At 63.5% G+C, this 14115-nt stretch overlaps 1 protein-coding gene across 1 annotated transcript in view; it reads left to right on the top strand.

Annotated features, from left to right (window-relative positions):
- Nucleotides 1–480: 480 nt before the first annotated feature.
- AACS (acetoacetyl-CoA synthetase) overlaps nucleotides 481–14115 on the top strand; it is a gene marked incomplete at both ends in the record, with an annotated part of 31410 nt that continues 17775 nt past the window's right edge. Inside the window, 4 exons of the mRNA XM_084253240.1 lie at nucleotides 481–604; nucleotides 5245–5348; nucleotides 6747–6867; nucleotides 12254–12367. Coding sequence (XP_084109366.1) covers nucleotides 481–604; nucleotides 5245–5348; nucleotides 6747–6867; nucleotides 12254–12367 — 463 coding nt within the window. The remainder of the gene's footprint in view (nucleotides 605–5244; nucleotides 5349–6746; nucleotides 6868–12253; nucleotides 12368–14115) is intronic.

Here is a 14115-nt window from a genome sequence, read left to right as displayed (position 1 = left end):
CCCCGCGCCTGCGCTGCCCCCCGCGGCGGGCGGTTGGCGCCCCGGGCGCGCGGGCGGGGGGCGGGGCGGGCGCGGGGGGGGCGCGGGGGGCGGGGCGGGCGCGGGGGGCGCGGGGGGCGGGGCGGGGCGCGGGGCGGGCGCGCGGGCGGGGGGCGGGGCGGGCGCGGGGGGGGCGCGGGGGGCGGGGCGGGCGCGGGGGGCGCGGGGGGCGGGGCGGGGCGCGGGGCGGGCGCGCGGGCGGGGGGCGGGGCGGGCGCGGGGGGCGCGGGGGGCGGGGCGGGCGCGGGGGGCGGGCCGGGGCGGGGCCGGGGCGGGGCGCGGCCGGTGTCCCGCCGGAGGCCGCCCAGCCGGGCTCAGTCGCGCGCACCCCGCCGCGCCGCCGCCCGCCCTCCGCGCCCCGCGCCCCGGACCCCGCGCCCCGGACCCCGCGCCCGGCCGCCCGCCCCGCCGCCTCCCGCGCCCGCCCCGCCCGCCGCAGCCATGTCGGAGCCGCCGCGGGAGGAGATCCTGGGCAGCCGGGTGATGTGGGAGCCGGACAGCAAGAGGCGCGCGCAGATGGACCGCTTCAGGGCCGCCGTGGGCGCCGCCTGCGGCCTGGCGCTGGGTGAGTGCGCGCCCCGCGCCCCCCGCGCCCCCCGCGCCCCGCGCGCCCCGCGCCCCCCGCGCCCCCCGCGCCCCGCGCCCCCCCGCGTCCCCGCGCCCTCCCGGGCGGGGCCCCGCCGTCCTCTCCGGGGCCGCGTCCGCGGCTGTGCCGGCCGCGCGGGGGGCGGCGCCTCGTCTCCCCCAGGCCCCGGCCTCCTCCCGCGCCTCCCGCGCACGTGGGGGCCCCTCGGCCCCGGGGCCGGCGGATCCCGCGCCGGGCGCTCTGCCGGGGGCGGCTGCCCCCTGGGCGTCCCACCCCGGACTCCGCCAGCCCGGGCGCCGGCCGCCCCCCCGCGGGCCCCGCAGCCGGCAGGATGGCCAGGCGGAGGCGGCCCCTGCTGGCCACTCGGCTCGCGGCAGAGCCCGCGCTCCCTCGGCCGGCCCCGAGCAGCCGGGCGGGGCGGGCGGGCCGGAGGGACCCCTTCGGAGCAGCGCTCCCCGGCTTTCCCCGGCCCCTCCCCGCTGTCCAGCTGGGCCCCACCCCAGCAAGGGCTGTCCACGCTCGGCCCTGCCTCCCCCCAGCCCGCGCGGCACAGGCGCCGGGAGCTGGGGCGCGTCCCGCCGCCAGTCGCCAGCCGTGGGGACCTGAGTCATCTGCCCCTCCTGCCCCTCCTGCCCCTCCTGCCCCTCCTGCCCCTCCTGCCCCTCCTGCCCCTCCTGCCCCTCCTGCCCTGCCAGCACCTCCGCGCTTCCTCTTCCCCGCACGCGGCTGGTTTTCCTGCTTCCTGCTTCCCGCCGCCCCTGTCGCCAGCGCAGGGCGGGTGCCAGCCGCGGGGGCACGGGTCCTCGCTGCTCACGACGGCCCCTGCTGGGCCGCGGATGGCAGGCGGTGCCGCCTGGCCGCCTCCAGGCCTGCGCACATGGTGGGGTCCCCTCCCGGCCGCCTGCTCCGGCCCCGCCCCCGCACTAGGGCGTGAGCCCCCAGAGGCAGGTGCCTGCAGTGACAGGTAGAGCCAGGTGAGCTGACTGTGTTGGTGAGGGACAGGCTTGTCCCCCAGGAAGAGGCAGCCGGGACTCCATTCTTCTGGGCCCCGCCTGGGTCTCCGCCCCCTGCCCCTCAGCAGGTGCTAATCTCAGCAGGTGCTCTACGGGATGCGTCCACATCGCACCGCCCTGCCAGGTGGGCGAGACCTGGATTTCCAACCGGCTCCACGACTGAGCAGTTGTGTGCCCAGGAGGAGCTCTCTGATCGGCCTCCGTGTCTTCCTCTGGAAAATGGGCCCCGTGAGAGGGCCCTTGTGGTTGGTGTGAGGGCACAGAGGGGGGCCCGGCACGCCCCTGCCCCTGCGAGTGTGTGGGTGATCCCCAGCCAGGGCTGGGAGCCTGCGCACACCCCTGCACCCCCCCCTGCACCCCTCAAGGCTGGCGGCCTGTGACCCTCCGGCCAGACTGGACCTGCAAAAGGGGTTGGGAAGCTCCGGCTGGGGCACGGCCGAGGACGAGCAGGACCTCCTACTTCTTGTGAAAACCCAGGGCCCCGTGAGGCTGGGTCCCCGAGGCCGCCTCGGCTGGTGGGGGCTCCTCCCTGAGGCTGCGGGCAGCGAGAGCTTGGGTTTTGCCCTTGCTGCGCCTGGTGGTGAGCCCCCCTCTCCCCAGGCCTGGCCCCGGAGGTTTCGGGCTCTGCTCCGGGCGCTGTCCTCCCCTGGACCGCGCTCCTCCCGGCCTCTCTGAGCACGGGGTTCGGGCTTGTGCCCCGCCCCACCCCGCCTGGCGCCTTCTTGCTGCTCAGCGAGCTCGCCCTCCGCTGGTGTTTTCTGCACCCCGCGCTGGGTGCCTCCGGCTCCCCCGCCGCCTCAGCCTCGCTCCAACCCTGGTGGTGGGTGGGTTGAGGGTCCCCAGCCCGGGCCTCTCCTTGAGCCCATCTCCCTGGAGCAGCGTTCTGCGGTTCAGGAGGCGCAGGGCCGAGGAGGCCGAGCGGCCAGAGCCAGGGTTGGCTTGACCATGTCCCTGCTTCTGGCCGACTCACCCGAGGGCTCCACACGCCCTCCCGGGCCCTGCCGCCGGGGTCCTCTGGGCCCACGCTGCCCTGGAGAGCCGGCAGCTCCCCGCGGCGTGACGCAGCGAGTGCGCTGTGGGCCTCCCTGTGTGCGAGCCGCCGGGCTGTTCGCCCACTTAGACGGCTGGGCCTGTCCTCGGATAGCTCAAGTTGAGTTTGGGGGGAGCCTGTGCAAGACCTGCACGTCAGCTCTGGGCCCGCCCAGCCCTCTCTGACCGCAGGGCCCCCGATGCTGTTTCTAAGGGTTGACGATAAGCTCTCGGGCTGGGGTTTGGGGGTGGAGGCGGGTTGGAATCCTCACTGGTGGGGGGTGTGTGAGGTGGACAGCAGGGCTTGCTGGCTCAGACCCCTGCAGGCCCGGCAGGCGCCCGACATTAGTGGCAGTTAGCCCTTGGTGACCGCCGCCCTTCTCCGGGCCCTGGCCTGGCCCTTTGCCTGCAGCAGCTAGTGTCGTCCTGCCTTTGTCCCCACGCGCGGCCTCGGGAGATGCTCACGTCTGCCTTCACGTTGTGGCTGTGAGCGGTGGACGGCGGCAGGCTTCTGGGGACCGTGTTCTTGCCTCCTGTGGGCGGCGGCTGGGCGGGCCTAGGGCCGAGGGTGTACCCTGACGTCCTCCCAGCGAAGGCATGGTCTGATGAAGCTTCTCAGGACGTGGCCTTGCCTGGCCAGTACGCCCAGGACTCAGAGGCTCACGGTGACTGTGAACCCTCAGCGCTGCTTGGTCCACGAGGGTCCCACACTGGGCGAGGCTTAGCCGGGTGGTGGTGGCTTGGGGTCCGTCCCGAGCCACCGTCTCCACGGGCCTTCAGGAGTCCTCTTGCTGTGGAACCTGCCAGAACAACGAGGTGGGAGCAGTAGTGTCTCACCACCTCTGGGGTCCGGAGGGTCACTGCGTCACATCCTGGCCCTCACTGGCCACCGTGGCCAGATGCTCTCTTAGGAGAAACCAGGGATCCCCCAAAATTGACTATAAAGCTGTGACTTTAGTGTTATAGCTAGTTCAGTCTCCCTTTTTTTTTTTTAAGATTTATTTATTTATACAAGAACTGGAGTACAGTCAGAGGTGCGGCGGGTGAGAGAATTCACCAGAGACAGAGTGGGGAGCAGAACAGGCAGATGGACTGAAGCACACTGCTGAGGGGAGCAGCGGGGAGACAGGAGAGGCCTGTCACACCATGTGGGCATCTCCCTGGCCGGCCGGGAATCGAACCCACGCTGCAGAGGCTGCAGACAGCTTCACAGCGCTGCGCCCAACCCGCTGTGCCACCAGGGGAGGCCCTAGTTCAGTCTCTTTACGGACAACCTGCAGCCAGCCGCGCCTGTGGGGGCGAGGACGGGCCTGGGGCACAGAGGCCTGGAAAACCCCTGAACCACGACTTGGCCGAATGGCCAGCAGCGAGAGTGGTTCTGCACACAGCTGGCCTGTCCAGCTCAGGCCTCGTGGGCCCTGATGATGGGAGGACGCAATTGTGACCGTCACAGCCCCCCAGGGTGCTGCTGCTGGGCACTTGACCCTGAGTCTTTGGGGCGGCCCGGATTCTGAGCTCAGTCCGTCTAGTGTGCCCTCTGGGGGAGCTCCGGGGCTTTGCAGCTTCTGAGGGCCTGGGTGGTTGAAAAAAAAAAAAATGCTGTGGGAGAGAGAAGAGCTCCAGGCCTGTTTGTCCCGTGTGTGGGGCTGCTCCCTGGAAGGCCCCGGCCAGGGCTGCCCTCCTCCTTAGGAGGCCAGGACTGTCCCCCCCCCGACCTGACGGCTCTGTCACGTGTTCCTGCCCCGTGACACACGCGGGAAACTGAGGCCCAGAGAGGCAAATGGGCCTGCTGAGGCCCCGAAGCCAGGGTCCCGTCTCCCAGACGCCTGCCGCTGCCTGTTCCCATATTCGGGTCTGTGGCCCCTTCTCTCTGGAGGGGCCCCAGGGCCATGACCACAGCTGGCCTCCTCCCGGCCACTCTCCCTACCTCATTCAGGCAGCCTCCCTGCCACGGTCCTGCTTCCTCCCATGTTCTGGATCCCCAGGGGCCTGACCCCGGCAGCCCCCATCTGCAGCCCCCATCCACTCTCCGGGTCCTGAGTCCAGCGTGACTGGGGGCAGGGCTGGGGACAAGGAGGACAAGGAAGGCTTCAGGTGGTCGGCGGCAGCGAGAGAATTCTGCTCCGCTGTCGGCTGTCGCCGGTGCTGGCTCCGTTCCTGGTGTCACTCTCGGTCACCTCCCCGGTGCTCACATCCCTGGCGCTCACCTCCCTGGCGCTCACCTCCCCTGCGGTCACCTCCCTGGCACTCACCTTCCCTGGCACTCACCTCCCTGGCGGCCACCTCCCTGGCACTCACCTCACTCTCCTCCAGTGGTCAGCTCCCTGGCGCTCACCTTCCCTGGGCGGTCAGCTCCCTGCTCTGCCTCTCGCCCCCGCATGCACAGATGTGCTGGGAAGGCGTCAGGTCAGCGCCTCTTTGCCTTCGTTCCTTCCGGGGACCGTGGTGGGGGCTCGCTGGCTGACCATGAGGCCCTCCCCGGGGCCCGGTTGTGCTGGGGCAGATCCGTCTCGTTATGGAGCTGCCGGATGCCTTGTAGGCTTTTCTAAGCCAGGGGCCATTTTGCTTTGTTTTCAGAAAACTATGACGACTTGTACCAGTGGTCGGTGGAGTCCTACTCAGACTTCTGGGCGGAGTTCTGGAAATTCAGCGGGATCGTCTTCTCGCGCATGTATGACGAGGTGAGCGCAGGCCTTGCTTCTGTGTTACCTTTTGTTTTGTAGGTTACGTTCCCAAAGGACATGTTAATTTTGGGGGGCCTGAATTGTATTTCCTTTTAAAACCTACGCCAGCGGGGATAAGGCGTTAGATTCGTGGGCGACCCTGTGGCCGGGCCCGCACGCACGCCCTGTCCTGGGAGCGGGAGTGGCCCTGAAGAGCGAGGCTCTGTTTCTATTTTGTTTAAAAAAATGTTTAATTTGCTGCCTTAACCGTGTTAAAGTGTGCTGTGCAGTGATGTTATTAGGAGCATTCACATTGTTGTTCTTTAAATCCTTGGCTGCTTAATTATTTTTTTCACCAGGATATTCGAGAACGTTCAGTTCCTGCTGTAAATCACGCAATACCCGGGGAGAGGGCGTCCTGTCATTCAGAGTGTCACTGAGCGTGTGTTTGGTTTGCTTAGGGGGTGCACCGTGGGGAAGGGCCATCTTTACGCACTTGGAAGAGAAGACCAGGCTTCAGTCCCTGATGGGGGCCGGTCAGGCTTCCGGGCCTTGGTGGAGGGGCCCTGGGAGGGGGGCACAGCTCCGACTCCTGGTTCTCATGGGTGCTGGGGGCCTGGATATGGGCAGGTGCCACGTTGGTCTTATTTATTTTCTATCCTCCACCTCTGTCATAAAGCAGGTGCTCAGTAAATATTTGCTGAGAGTCCATTCGTGGGGATGGTGTTTTCCCTTGCCAATAACTCGTTTCATTATTTTTAGCTTTATTGAGGAACAGCTGACAGTATTTAAAGTGCACATGCGATGGTATGATGGACCTAGACCCCGGGCATGACCCCGAGATCAGGGTGGTGGGAGAGTTAAGATAACCAAGACAGGGTCTCGCTGGTGGCGCAGGGGTTAAATCTCAGCCCTATGAAGCTGTCCACAGCCACAGCAGCACGAGTTCAGTCCCTGCCAGGGAGCTGCCCACATGGCGCAGCAGACCTCTCCTGTCTCCCTGCTGCTCCCCTCAGCGGTGTGTTTCGGTCCATCTGCCTGTTCTGCTCCCTACTCTGTCTCTGGTGGATCCTCCCCGCCCCGTACCTCTGGCCTGCAGCCCAGCTCTTGTATGCATAAATAAATGAAATAAATCTTTTTTTAAAAAAAGATAACCAAGACCGCGGTCGTTAACTTCTTCCTATTGCAGTGAGATGCTTTCGCTCGACTGGCAGCAGCTTCCTGCCTGGCGTGCAGTCCGGCTTGCTAACCACGGGGCGTTCATTTCTGCTCTTACTTTCCAGCCTCAGGCTAGTTTGGTGTCGGCCTGCGAGGAAGGAGCCCCGGTCAGGGCGTCAGTGACTTGGGGGACGGGCCGTCACTGACCGCCCCTGCATGGCCCCCGCGCGTGTGCGTGACTTGCTGCCTTCTCTCTAGGTGGTGGACCTGTCGAAAGGGATCGCGGATGTCCCCGAGTGGTTCAAAGGCAGCCGTCTCAACTACGCGGAAAACCTCCTTCGGCACAAGGACAACGACAAAGTGGCCCTTTATGTTGCAAGTGAGTCCCGGGAAGTGGCCTTTTCCTCTCTGAGTGTTCCAGAAGCTGCTTGCATGAGTGCGGGCTGGTGTCTGGAGAGGCCCTCAGGACCCGTGAAGTGTGATTTTCAAGTGAATTTGGGGGGCCTTTTTTCTTCCCTTTTTAATGTGGAACGCACACGATGGTGAACTTACACCCTGTGCTTACGAGTGCACAGTTCAGGGTGCTGCCTGGCCATCTCTAGAACCCTTTCATCTGCAGCACGGAGCTCTGTGCTCACTCACCACTAACCACCAGCTCCCTCTCCCCCTCCGGCCCCAGGTAAGCTCCTTTCCGATAATGTCTCTGTAAGTCTGAATGTGTTGGCTCTTCCATGCGAGTGGGGTCACACGGCATTTGTCCTTTGGTTACGGGCCTCAGCATCCCGTCCTTGCGCTGCTCACTCACTGTAACGTCCTCCAGGTTCAGCCATGTTGCAGCTGTGCCAGAATAACTTAAAAAGGTCTTCCTTTTCAAGTCTGCATAATATTCCACTGGGTGGTGGAATAGTTTCTTTATCTGTTTCTTATCTAAAGACAATTTTCTTTATCTGTCCATGGGTTGCTTCCACCTCTGGCCTGTTGTGAATAATGCCGCTGTGCAGAGGGCTCTGTGAGATCCTGCTTTGGGTTCTTTGGGATATGTAGCCTGAGTGGGATCATTGGATCATAGGGTGATTCTGAGTTTAGTTTTTTGAGGAACCTCCATATTGTTTCTTGTAATGGTGGCTCTTGGCACCTGTCCAGTGCAATTAAGAATTCTATTGAGTTTTTATTATTTCTGGAAAGGGGTGGAGACAGTCACATGGTCATGTTTTATGGATGAAATTGAGACGCCCAATAGTAAATAGCTAGCTCAGGGCCACTTGGAAAATTAACAGTAGAACGCCAGCTAGAATCTCTTTCCATGGGCTTCTTCTAGAACCAAGTTTAAAGAACATTTTAGTGTATGTACCAAGCAGGCTCCGGAGTTGTTGGCAGAAGTGAAATGTTTGAAATAAACCAGAAGTTTTCCTGGTAAGGAGGTACAGTGGTTGAGTCCCCGGTCAGATGAGGTTTTGTCACCAGTAGCATTGAGTTTACCTGGTGGTGTGAGGGTTCGAGCCTTTCTCACACGTCAGCCAGGGGGTCGCACGATGGCCCTGTGGGTGCTCAAGTTTCTTCGCCCATTTCAGACACCACATGTTCTGTCCTGTGGCGGGGGCGGTTGCTTAGGACCGAAGACAGCACTTTCTGGAGTCTAGTGTCTTCATGGCTCAAAGCTCCGGTTTTGGGTGGGGCTGGGATCCCACAGTCTCAGTGGCTGGGGGGTGTGGGGTGGTTGGCCCCAGCCTTTGTGAACAGGTCCCTGCTGCCCTTCTCCCTGCCTGTGCCCGTGCCCCCCCCCCCCCCCGCCTCCGCTGTCATTCCCATGGGACCGGCACCCCTGCCTCTGCTGACCCGGGTCTTCACACCGAGCCGGTATTTTAGCCAGAAGTGGGGTCATCATGGCGTACAGGCAGGGCCTGGAATAGGAGTAAATGCCACCGGGTGAGGACTTGAAGTCTGAGTTCTAGCCCCGTGCACAGGGGCTGTGTGAGCTCGGGCAAGGCCCTGGATCTCTTTGGGTCAGTTTCTGCCTCTGAAAATGGAGATGATGATAGAGGAGATGATGGCACCTGTGTTGGGGTTGTTTTAGGGTTACGCGAGGGAATACGTGTGTAGGGTTAGCTAGAACCTTACAACAGCCCTTGGCACGGGCACACACGCCTGGTTCTGCAGCTGCGGTCCTGTGCAGCTTTTAAAGTCACGGCGGCCGGCCCCACTGCGACCTCGGAGCCTGTCTTCTGGGGCACCCAGGCTTGTGTCTGTCTCTAGGCCCGCCTGCTTCTGCCGCGCGCTCCTGGCTGAGAGCCGCGGCGTGTCCTGTTTGGTTGGCCCTCCAGGATGTTTCCCTCCCTTTTCTGTTTCTTAGCCTGATGCAGGGTAGGCCAGTGAGGAGTTAGCCTCGGGATGGTGCACCAGGCCCATGTCCACTCCATGGCTCTCCTGGCTCTTGGAGGGGGCATTGGCATGTCCTCCCACCACCCTCCCACCACCCACCACCCACCCATCACTCACCTGTCCACCCACCGGCCATCTACCTTCCTCCCCGTTCAGCTGGCCATTCAGTCTCCTTCCCTCCTCCCTTCTTGCCTCCCCCCTTTCCGTCCAGCCATCTACCCACCTGTCTGTCCACCACCCAGCTCCCCCAGGTCTGCAGTAAGATCCCCCCTAGTGCAAGGCCACAGTTGCACAGCGTTGACCAGAGTGGACGAGGTTCCTGTTTTCAGGTGCTGGCCTGCCAGTGGGGTCAACAGGAACAGGGAAGTACATGTAATAACATTCCCGATTGTGCCAAGTGCTGGAAGAGCAAATATACCACCGGGCACGGGGCCGGTGTGGGGTGCAGGGCTGGTTTTCGTGGGGCTGCTGGGGACGGCCAGTGTGGAGAGGGAGGGGGCCTGAGCCGATCTCAAATAAGGTGAGGGGGTCATGCAGAGGTGGGAGGAGGGCATTCCAGGCAGAGGGAGCACTGAGAGCTGTGGCCATCCTGGGAGGCCCGGGAGCAGCTGAGAAGGGTGGGAGATGCGGGGAGTCAGGGCGGGAGATTCGGGGTGGTGGGGCAGAGGCCTGGAATGCTGGAGTGTGTGAACAACTCCAGAGGGCGTGGCCGCCCCGCAGGATCCCAGCAAGGGGGCAGGGTGTCTGGCCGCCAGAGGGAAGGACTTAGGGGTGTGCTGGGCACCCATCCCTGGGGCTTCTCCAGCCTTGGCGGGGATGGCTTGTGTGCGGGATTATGGGGCTCGAGGAGGTCCCCCTAAGCTGCGCCTGCTTTAGGCTAGACCATCACGTTGAGTCCTGGCTTTATCAGAGCGATGAATGAGAGCTGGCTGGGGTCTCCTCGAATCCCTCTAGAATGGTAGGACTTGATCCACAGCATTCCAGCCCCGCTGTGTAGACGAGGCCAGGCCGTACCGGACCCTGGTCACACAGCGCCGCGGGAGGCCAGGGAGCCTCGGGGGACGCTTGCTTTCTTCCGTGGGGACATATTTCATAGAACATTAACATTTGCCCCGTCAAGCGAACAATCCAGTAGTTTCCGGCACATTCACAAGGCTGTGCCACCACCATCCCTAGTTCCAGAACATCCTCATCACTCTCGAATGAAATTCCCTGCCCAGCCCAGTCACTCCTCAGGCCCCAGCCCCAGGCCCCCATCTGCTTCCCCCTCCAGGGCTCCTGGGCTCCGAGGCTGGTCTTCAGGCCCCCTGACGCCTCACAGGTGCTGGGGCGTCCTCCCTTCTGAGGTCTGCACGACTGTGGGGCCTGCTCACGGCGGTGATCCCAGACTCCCGGGCACCAGCCTTGCCGGGACGCCAGCCCCTTGGCATCTGTTGTGATCTGAAGCACGGGGATGCCGGGTGTCTCTGCTGTCTCCTCCCCCCGTCAGGGGCAGTAGCCCTGGTGGCGGTGGCTGCCAGCCTGTCCTGGCTGGCGAGGTTCGCGCTGGACCTTGGGCTCCTCTCTCTCCCTCTCTCTCCCTCTCTCTCCCTCTCTCTCCCCCTCGCTCTCCCGCACACTGACAGGTGCCAGCTGGCTGAACCCTTTCCTCGCCCGGCTCCGAGTGTGGCCTCTCTCTCCTCCCCGCCCTGCCGCCCCTTTCCTTTTAAATATTTGAGTTTCTTTTGGTGACGACGCTGCCCCTGCTCGCGCTGGCGGGGGCGTGAGCGCCTCCCTCACTGGCCGGCGACGGTGCGGGGACCTCTCACGAGTGGGCCTGTTCTCCGCGTGATCTGCCTGGCCCGTCCTCTCCCGCGCGGGCGCTGCCGAGTCTGCCTGTGCCGGCTTGTCCCTCCCGCACGCGGAGAGGCCAGGGCGGGCGGCCGGGGGCTCAGAGCAGGGTGGCCGGCACGCCTCACTGAGGTCAATGGGAAGAGCCAGACTTACAGGAAAGGGACTCAGGGTGTGAATTCACTTTGGGGAAATGAGCAGCGGAGCAGTGAGACCCGGGTCAGGGGCGGGCATCTTTCCTGCGGGCAGTGCGTCCGCGAGGCCCCTTCCTCCCGCTCGGCAGCCATCCGAGCTGGCTGGTTTCACTGTGGAGCAGCGACCCCCTAACGGCCTAAAGCAGTAACCGCTCAGCGCCTGGCCGTTTCTGTGGGCGCAGTCAGAAGCGCTTAGCTGGGTGGTTCTGGTTGGGGGCGGGGGTCTCCCATAAACTCAGAGTGGGGGTGTTGGCAGGGCAGCCGTCCCCGGGCCCACGCTCAGGCTGGCGCTCCAGGGTGTGGGCGGGTGCCTCAGATCTCACCCCCGGGGCTTGCGGGTCCTCATGGCGTGGCAGCTGGCCTCCCAGAGTGAGCCAGTGTCACACCCAAGGCTCAGAAGTCACGGTCATTCCCGCAACACCTCAGGTCAGGCCTGTCTGTGCCGGAGGGAGAGCCAGAGGGTAAATCCCGGGGCAGGGTCACCGGGCGTCGTGGAGGCTGGACCACTCCATCCTTAGTGTAAAAAGTAGCATCTCACTGTTTAGTGTGCATTTGTGAGGCGAGGGTGATCATTTTATTTTCTTACTCATCTACGTATTTTTGAAACGTTAAGGTTTTCTGCAGTAAGCCTGTATTACCTTGATAATGTGAAAAAAATAGGCATTATTAAAACTCAGCCAGAGGTGGAATACTACTCGGCGATCAAAAGGAGTGCATTATCGCGGCCCAGGCCAACTTCACTCTCGAGAGCATTGCTTTGAGTGGAAAAAGCCTCACAGGCCGCCTACTGCGTGACCCCGTTTCTGCAGCAGCCTTGACATGATGGGATGGACCACAGAGGCAGAGAAGGGGCCGATGGTGTCGGTGGGGTCGCTGGGCCAGAAGCAGGACTGTCTGTCATAGGTGGCCGGAGGCGACGGAGATATTCTAGATTTTGCCTGTGATGGCGGTTACAGAAATGCTACAAAATGGCGGACACCCCACCCACACGTGGTGTCGGCCTCAGGTGCCCGGCCTTGACAGCGCGCTCAAGTCACACCCGGTGGCACCGGAGGGCGGACCTGGGGCTGTGGGTCCTTGGAACTTCCTGGGAATGTAGAATTTTGTCTATTTGGAAAGTCCAAAAAAAACCACCATGCCTCAACCCCAGGGCTCCTGCCCTTAGAAAAAGCATAAAAAGTCTTTGCGGGCAGGTTGTGGGTGGCGTTTGGGGCTTGCCTCTCGCCCTGGGGGTCCAGGCGTGTCCTTCTGGCCTCCCGCACCCTCCTGCTGCTGCCCCGGGAGGGCTCCTACCCTGCCTTGCTCGGGGCTCTCCACCCGGCCTGGGGCCCAGAGCCTTCAGTCGCCCCTTTCCTCTTCCAGGGGAGGGCAAGGAGGAGATCACCAAGGTGACCTTCGAAGAGCTGAGGCAGCAAGTGGCTTTGTTTGCTGCAGCGATGAGGAAAATGGGCGTGAAGAAGGGGGACCGCGTGGTCGGTGAGTGCGCGGGTCCGTGGGGTGGGGACGGGACGGAGGCCAATGTGTGGCTTGGAGTTGCTTCAGGGCAAAAAAAAAAAAAAAAAAAAAAAAAATTGACCAAGAAGCAAGATAACTGCAGAGGGGGCCCCCAAGTTCTGGTGGGGCCTGGCTGAGGGGAGGGGTCCTGTGAGGCCCCTGCTGGCCCAGGGCCTGTCCCGGCAGCTGGAGAGTCTCTGCGCACAGCCTGAGCCGCAGGTTACAGCGCAACAGTAGCTTTGAGTAAAACATGGGTTTTTTTTTTTTTTTTAAGATTTATTTATTTTTATACAAGAAGTGGGGTACAGGCCAGAGGTGTGGGGGGTGAGAGGATTCGCCAGAGACAGAGCAGGGAGTAGGACAGGCAGACAGACTGAAATCCACTGCTGAGGGGAGCAGCGGGGAGACGGGAGAGGTCTGCCGCGCCATGTGGGCATCTTCCTGCCTGGCCGGGGATCGAACCGGTGCTGCAGAGGCTGCGGACAGCTTCACAGCGCTGCGCTCAACCCGCTGCGCCACCAGGGAGGCCCTAAAACATGGTTCTTAAACCCAAGCCCAACTCAGGAGACGGGGGTCCCCTCCCTGGCAGGGGAACCGCTGCCGCATCTCCCGGGAACCTACTGGCCGCCCCTGGCCTCCCCGAGGAATTTTCGCCCTGTGAGCTTCTCCGTTTGTGCTGACATGACTGCCCGCTGATTCCCGATCCCCAAAACCCGGCCGAGGGAGTGTCAGTGTCAGTGCCCGGCCAATTTCCCTGTGCACAGACCCCGGGTGGCGGCTGCCGGGGCGGAAAGACCGCTGCCCACGCGTCCCGCTCGAGGAGCGGAGCCCCGGAGAAGGCCCCGGCCTTCCTGACGCTGCCTGTGAGCTCTGTGTGGGCCGGGGCCCTCTGTGCTTTGTTGCCCGCGCCGTCCCGGAGCCCCGAGCAATCTCAAGAGCATCAGGGGTGAGCAGCAGGTACTGGTCCCTGGGTTGAGGACGGGTAACTGGGGGCTTGCCCTGCAGGGGAGGGCGGTCCAGGCAGCAGAACCGCCCGGGGTAGGCCCTGGTGCGCCTGTGTTTGGCCTGGGTGTGCCTCCAGCGGGCGTCTGCAGAGAGGGCAGGGACGCTCCCGATCGTGTGGCTCCCCCGGAGAGGCCAGAACCGCGTCTCTCTGGGATATCGTAGCTGGGTGGGGTGGGCGGGGCCTGCCACATGGGGTGCCTAGGACTGGATCAGATAGAAAGGGCACCCCAAGTTGCCTCTGGCCCCTCCTGCGTGTTGAGGCTCTCAGGGCTCCCGGAGGTCTCTGCTCAAGCGCTCGCAGCTCCGAGGAGTCCGTCATGGCTCCCCTGCCCTGGGTTTGTTTTCCTTGCCTGCCTGAAATCCGGGGTGTGCGTGTGCTCTGCACGTGTGTGTGCATGCTTGTTTATTGAACAAGAGACCAGAGCTCTGGCTGGAGCCGTGGTTCTGGGGAGAACGAGAGGGGTGTGTTGGGACCCCTCTTGGCCATGCTTTCTTTGGGGGGTCCTGAGCCTGTCACAATCAGCCTAGTACACAGGGCCCCCTCTTCGCAGTGCCTCAGCTTGGACTGTGGCACATTTGGCCTGTTGGTGGTTATGGGGGTCAGGGGCCATGTGCCCTGGGATGAGCGCCAAGGAATGGTTCCACGTGAGGAGTCAGCGGAGGGGTGTGGAGTGAGCGCTGTGCAGGGCTGCAGTCTGGCCAGCGCGGGCGTCGCCCCCTGGCTG

The sequence above is a fragment of the Talpa europaea genome, assembly GCF_964194135.1.
Source record: "Talpa europaea genome assembly, chromosome: 14".
NCBI classification, from domain to species: domain Eukaryota; kingdom Metazoa; phylum Chordata; class Mammalia; order Eulipotyphla; family Talpidae; genus Talpa; species Talpa europaea.
This window is presented reverse-complemented; position numbering and strand designations above follow the sequence as displayed.